Source organism: Sphaeroforma arctica, assembly GCF_001186125.1.
Source record: "Sphaeroforma arctica JP610 unplaced genomic scaffold supercont1.308, whole genome shotgun sequence".
In the NCBI taxonomy this organism is placed as follows: Eukaryota; class Ichthyosporea; order Ichthyophonida; genus Sphaeroforma; species Sphaeroforma arctica.
In genome coordinates, this window is record NW_014040250.1 from 7,947 (window position 1) to 15,267 (window position 7,321).

Here is a 7,321-nt window from a genome sequence, read left to right on the forward strand (position 1 = left end):
CAGGGCATATCGGTTGTTGTCTAAAGTAGGGGGGCTATACGGTCCTATAATATCACTTAGGACTAAATCCAATGGTTCAGAAGAAACTTCGCCTTGTCTTTCGCTGGAAGTAGAACGGCTCCTTTGGTTGGCCCTGGCACATTCGTCGCACTGAGTATGTTGTCTTATACGGGGTAGGATAGGGGGTATGTCGCCAGTGTGTGCGAGACATTGATGCCAAGTGACATAGGCAGAATCTGAAAAATCAAAAAGTTCAAATAAATCGACAATATACATACCAGATGAGTCTTCTTCAATATGTATAACGCGATTCTTCGGTGTAATGATGGCGAGGTGCTTTTCTGAAAATATAAAATGATACCCATGTTCTGTCATCAATCGTACGCTGAGTAATGGAATCGTGAATGTCTCATCCAGCAGGGTTGTTCCGAGATCGAAGAATTCGGCAGAACAAGTTGGTGTAATACAGTCCCCATCAGCAACTTTCACTGTACATGTATTGTTGGCGGTTGTCGGTAAATTTAGCGCGACAGTCTTTCTGAATATGGCAATATATGCTTGGTCGCACATGAATTGACGGCGAGTCAATATCCTCCTGGACCTCTCAATTGGGGCAGTCTTGGGTTGAATTCTGTGTCTACCTGGTTGGCATGAGCGTTCACCATAAAAGCATTTGCTGGTTGTTGTGACCTTGTATGTGTGCTGCTTGGTTTTTGTATATGCGCGTATTTCGACTGTATCCAATTGAAATATTGTTGTTGTTGTGCTGAGGTTCTTTCTGGTCAAATTCAGCTTGCAGTCTTATGAGCAAACTGTCTGCAAGATTGGGATTAGCAGTCTGCAAGATTGGGATTAGCAAGTGCAGAATTGGCGTGTTGTTGTCGGTTTTTTAATCCATAATTTTTGTATCCTCCTCGTCCTCGATTTCCAAATCGTCTGTTGAATTCTCCGCGTTGGTTTTGGTCGGGTGACCAGTATGGCTGAGTCTTCGAGCTGTTACTATTAGAACCGCGGCCTTGTCCTGAATTTTGGAAATTGCCTCGTCCAAAAAATCTTCCTCGACTGTGGTAACCTCTTCGGCCTGTAAATCTCCCTCGGCCTCTCGAATTGAAGTTTTGTCTGAATTGTGGCAATCGACTTGTGACAGTTTCTGTTAGTAGTGGCAGTAAAGGTGGCATCCGAAGTCGATGTTGCATTGGTGTTCAGAATCCGGGCTTCAATTTCCAATGCAGTCTGTTGTACATATGCTAAGGCAGCTCCGTAGCTTAGCACCATAACACTGTCGGTAAGCAGGTGAGTTACTATAGAGATGTAATTTGTATGTAAAGCACCGGTTAAAAATGTGATCTTCTCGGTGTCGTTAAGTACGGTATTCATATTGAAGGCGTCAACAAATTTCGTGTTCAGTCTTAGTATAAACTTATCCATGTTCTCGTTGTCTTGTTGTCGTATTTTCCCAAGTTCTTATCTCATCCGTATGTTGCCTCCTTCTCCGACGTGTCCATAATTTTGGTACAGCATTGTGAACATTTCTTTCGGAGTCATAGTTGCACTCAGAGCAGCTATCATGTCTGGCGATACAGAATCGATTATGTAGAGTTGACCTTCTTCAATTTCTACGCCTTTCCAGACTCGTTCATAATTGGTGTTGGTGTCGATGTGGTCAGAATACAAGTACTTAGGTTTTAGTTGTTTATTTTAGTTATTATAGTTTTTTACAGCTTATCAGTATAATCTGATAAACTTGGTTTTTGCTGACTTTTACAGCACATGACTGATGACTCATTATTAGAGTCATTAATTTTACAATTACTAATAACTCTCCCTCTTTAAGGGGGGAGAAGGTTGCGATACAGTAATTGAAGCGTTCGTTTACCACATTTTTAACTTACCAAGGAAGTTGTGAGTTTTTTAGTAATTAAGAAATAAGCTACGTTATAGTAATTGAATGAAATTTTTTAGTTTTTTTTATAGGAATAAGACGAACAAAGAAAGAAAACGTCGAATTATAATAGTGAAAGTAAGAAGGCATGGCAAAATGACGGAATCTTTCAGAATCTACCCGCGGTAGAAGACGATAGTGGGTACACCAGTAGTGACGCTAGAGCCACAATGCCATCCTTGATGTCAAATAGTAACAGTAAAAAGGAAGAGACGCCGAGACTGAGCGATCAGCACGTTCGATGGGATCAGTAAAGGAAATTTGAGGCGAACAATGGACGCTTCAGGCTAAATCGAATCAGTATGGCCAGACAGCTCTAACGATTTAAGCTCCGGCCTAACCTTACTGGGACTTCAAGATCGAAGGCAGACTTTGACACTAAGACCGAACCCAAGGAGCAACCGAATCAGGAGCAGGCATTAGAAGTTCAAGAAAGAAATGGGCAGGACCAGCAGGGCCAAACGGCCAAGACGAGGGTCCAGCCAGACGATCAGTTAAGTAGAAACGATGGTGAAGAATAGTTTTGTGGTTTTATGTTGTAGAAACAGACAGTATGGGTGTTATTGTAGGCTTGATATTAAGTTAGAACCTTGTTAGAGAAATAGTTGCTAAATAGGAATTGCGTTAGAGAAATGGCACCAGTACACACAGCGTATAAGATCTAAAGGGTAGTGTACATAAACGAAGTTGGGTTTAGAAATAAGAAGGTGGCTCCTACGGTAACGTAGGGCAAGAAGATATAATAATTATAGGAAATACGACCTAACTCTAGGCATAGACAAAGGAGAGAGATAAGTAGTTCACAAAGCCCCATTTTGCAGATATATAGAGGGACTAAACTGTGGTTAGAGCTAAGTATGGACACAAAGAACAGATAGCGTACTCAAATACCGATGAATGCTATGTTATTATAAGAATGGAGCATTCCTCGCGGGTTTACGGGAGATTTTTCCTAAACGAAATCGAGCGCAAAGGGATAAAAGAGTATGTACGCACTTAATTAGCATCCAGGTACATTGACCATCGGGGTCAGCAGTAGAATCATGGAAATAGATAGACTAATGGCACAGTTAGAGAATCACCGCAAATCAATAACCATTTTAGAAGTTACAGTACATAGACAGGTATGATATTCGGTAGAATGGAGAAGTTCTAGGTAGAAATTGTACAAGGCGTAGTAGAAGCCACAGAGGCACTAGGATTTACTTGTCTGAGCAGAACTTCGTGGTAGAGCGGCTCGAAAGAAAGTACTAGGTATGATCTAAAAGCTATTGAGGGGCCGTAGAGCACGAGAGGTCTACAATATGCAGACACATACCGATACCACAACGGCACATGCAGTGGCACGGGGGAGTAAGATTAGCGAAGAAAGGAGAGTAAGGCGAGAGCTGAGGATCTCTCTAAAGAGTAAGGGTTGGTCGCCGAAGAAGGGTGTAACTCCACCAGAAGGGTGGAGTAGCATACAAGGAGTATAGGGTGTACCCCGACGAGTGTTTCGGCGAAGAACATACAACACCATAGTCTGCTGAAGGCATGGGTGGGACTCATGTACTAATTACCACTATGAAAGGGATGTAGTGTGGGGCACGGCATAGACCTGTCCAGGCAAACAGTGTCGAGACTTGTTGAGATGAGAGACGATCTCTAGGGCGGAGGAGTATTTATACCCGACCTATTTCGAGGACGTCTACATACATTTCCAAACCTCCATTGATCCACACAACGTACTATTATGTCCAACCTACGTCAAAGCCGTCGGCAGCAACATCTGACCCCTGAACGTCGGGAGGAAGACGATATAGACCGTCGAGGAACTAAGCGCCGCCAGTCTCTCACGGACTATACCGACCACCGAGCTGAGAAATAACGGATGGAACCACAGGATGGAGCGGTTCATAGCCAAGCAGCGTCCACTGATAGACAGGCATCCAAGACACCCAGGGGTGCTATCGGCCTGCCGCGGGAAGTCGTTGTAATTAACGACGAGGCCAAGGGAAATTCCGACCTGCGTGCGGACAGGGAGCAGTCCATTACTAGTAAGCATGTAGCTAGTGATAGACTGCCTTCCCGTTCGTCTTCGGGTATCTCTAGAGCCTCATCTTCCGGTATCGAGCAACCACGTCTACCACCTAACAAGTGCAGGCGTTACCGCCGTCGTCCCAACAACAAGGGCATGGTGCGGGGCCAGTCGTCGACACAGAAGCTAACCGAGCTTATGGCCCAACAACAGTCGCTCTTAGAGAGGTACGAACAGAGGTTGCAACGTACATCTTCCGAACGACCCACGACCTTGCTGTACGCAAACGAAGCGTCGACTAGTCCACACAAACGGGAGCGTATGGCACAAGGTAGGGAGGACAATCCCACGTTTCGGATCCAAGGCCGTTCACAACAGCACCATGGCCTCGGGTACGAACCACCTGGGTCGGAAGGTCAACTCTCCGAGAAGGAAGATACCTTGTCGTCTCTAGAGGAGGCTCCGTCATTCCAAGAATTCGCACGTGAGCAAGTGTTGGCTCAGCAAAACCCACATGGAAAGGCGCTCAAGAATAGGCAGGACCAGATGAGCACAACCTATCGCCAACATCAACAACGACAGTCGTTCGAGAGGGAAGCCGCCAGTGAGCATGTACGGACTCCCAACAACGTCGCTCACACCTCCACCCACACCGGTGAGTATTGAGAAGAGTCGACAGGTGTTACATGCACGTATACTATACCTGAGCGACGAGTTATGGCAAGTAATAGAGGATAATAATACGGCTCGAGCTGAAGCCCTAAGGGGTGCGATTGAAATACTTTGAGCCACGCTAGAGTCCCATCCAGTAGAAAAGCGTCCAGTACCATCACCACGTACATGGCCCGACTGGCCCTCAAATAGATACCTCCTCCATGACATCATGGAACGGGATACGAGAGGGGCTCTACTGGAGGCTATTAAGAACGCGCAGATTGCAGGGTTAGATGAGAGTTGGAACCTTACATGGTTCCACAAGGTATTATCCTACTTTAAGGCTGAGAAGTCAACATTGGATTACATACGTGACAATTCTGAACGATTGAAGATGTGTACGCCACAACTACAAATCGAACAGATTTGCTCACATGAGACGCAAGCCACTGTTGATCCCGCGCTTCGTAATCTTGCCAAGGGCTACAGTCGAAACATACATACCCCCATCATGGAACAAATGACACAGCTCATGAAGAATCACAGGAGGGCACGTGAACGGTGCCAGACGGATGCAGATTTTCAACAGAATTTATTAAACCATTGCGTTGTTCAACTGTTAGAGGAAGCTCGCAATGGCCGTACGTATGAACGCACTCTACAGTTGCATCCCAAATGGCAATTAATGAAAACGCATGAGCTTCTATAGTTGTTGAGTCCCGACATTCAGGACGCACAGCAGCGCACCACGGCGCGTCTCCAGAACCGTAATAATCGCGAAGGACTACCGGGTAATGGGGCTCGTGACTATACCAATAGCCGCCCTAACCCGCAGACGGTGCCATGACAGTCACAGAACTGGGCACAGCGACCCCAACCGACATTACCTACTACGTGTGCTGGATGCCAAGCACAAGCACCGCCAGGCTCACGTCATATTTCGCGATGTCATCATTTCCGTGCATCGCCACCAGGAGGTACGGACAGCAGGGCGCGACCGTATGACAACAACCGCACATCACGAGACGCACAACCAGCCCATAAACCGTCCGCAGCTCCAAACCCAGGACAGAGACAGCCCAACAACCCGAGCAGAGACGGTCACTACACGCCCGACTCCTCAAGTACAGGTGAACGCGATTATAAACGACGACAGTTTTGTACCACCATCAGCAGCTACAGAGGTACACATTAACACGATACTCAGGGAAGACTTCGAGCACACAACACTGGAACCAGACTAGGACCACGAGGTATGGGAGACTGTTACCGATCGAGCATGAGATGTGAGGGTGTCTGAGTCGGATATGAGCTTCACATTTGTTAATACTATTAGGGATAATATTAATTATTTCAAAAATGGCAAGTATGTATGATACAATGTATGAACATATGGTACGGCTCTTATAGTCGCTGTAGTGGTTCAGGAAAGATTGATGGGAAGAAGTGGTCAGTGAATTCCCGTTTGAAGCTTGGGCCAAGTGAGTCGACAATGGAAGATATGTGCTGAGTCAATTCGGGCCGGTGTTGACAAAACACTGTTACTATCGAATGTTCAATATATTCGCTTGCTGACCTACTAAGTAGAGTACCTACCTCTGTGGTACGGATCGGGTCTGCGCCGTGTAGTGCCGGGAAGTGATGGCGATACAGGACCCATTACTGTCTTCTGATAACCGAGTTTATATTCAAGCGCAAGTTAACGGACGTACGTTCTGTAAAATCAGCGGGTTCCTATAGTAGAAGCACATGATAACGTATATTATAAACGTAATAACGTTTAAACGCTATTACGGTCATGAAACCTGGTATACGTTGAAATGCAATTGTAGATGATTGTATCTGATAATAATCAAATATTCTAATTATAGATATATTAAATTTACAGAAAACAAACAAACAAATAATCTAATTTGGATATTTGGAATTACAATTGTATACGACAGAGGTCGGCGACCCTGTTGATATTGATATGATGGTTTTTCTACACTGATGTGTTTTCCATCAGAATATTGGGATTGACACATGTTGTATCACCAAATACTCTCAGCGCGAGATAGCCAACTGAGAAATGGGGCATAAAAATGAACTCCCCTAGCCGGCCAACTAGATGTGCCCGTCTATGCCTTCAATGGGATGAAGAGCTAGGTACCATGTGATGGGGTATAGGTACAGACATTTAACTGCACCATCATGGTGTTTTTGATTTCTTTTATTTTTCTTAAGTTGGACTTAGAGTTCTTTTATTGGTAATTGCGATTGGAAGGTAATTTCGAGGCATGAAATAGTATAGAAGAAAATATCATGCATCCAATGAAATGAAATCTGATCTTAGTTACTGACACCGAATAAATCTAGACCAAAGTATTGAGTGATTAGAGCGGAGCCATAAAGACAATAGTCTCAGTCTTACATCCCCTAATCTTTAGCTCACTCCCAAGGGCTGAAGCTAAACTTAAAATTACATTGTGCAAATTTACTTTGAAATCTTACTTTTCTTTTACGCTAACTTATCGAAACCGATAGTCAGCCTGGTTAGGGGTAATATTATTTATTTCAAAAATGGCAAGTATGTATGATACAATGTATAAGCATATGGTACGGCTCTCATAGTCGCTGTAGTGGTTCAGGAAAGATTGATGGGAAGAAGTGGTCCGTAAATTCCCGTTTGAAGCTTGGGCCAAGTGAGTTGACAATGGAAGATATGT

General features: G+C 44.7%; 2 protein-coding genes across 2 annotated transcripts; one reads left to right on the forward strand and one right to left on the reverse strand.

Moving 5' to 3' along the window:
* Positions 1 to 889: 889 nt before the first annotated feature.
* On the reverse strand, positions 890 to 1,428 carry SARC_05045 (hypothetical protein; the record flags this gene model as incomplete). The annotated part of the gene is made up of 2 exons (XM_014301095.1): positions 890 to 1,150; positions 1,303 to 1,428. The coding sequence occupies 2 exons, from the start codon at positions 1,426 to 1,428 to the stop codon at positions 890 to 892; spliced, it is 387 nt and encodes a 128-aa protein (XP_014156570.1).
* A 2,384-nt stretch (positions 1,429 to 3,812) lies between these two features.
* Positions 3,813 to 4,625, forward strand: SARC_05046 (hypothetical protein; the record flags this gene model as incomplete). Its single annotated transcript, XM_014301096.1, has 1 exon — positions 3,813 to 4,625. One exon carries the CDS (start codon positions 3,813 to 3,815, stop codon positions 4,623 to 4,625), a length of 813 nt encoding a protein of 270 aa, XP_014156571.1.
* Positions 4,626 to 7,321: the final 2,696 nt, after the last annotated feature.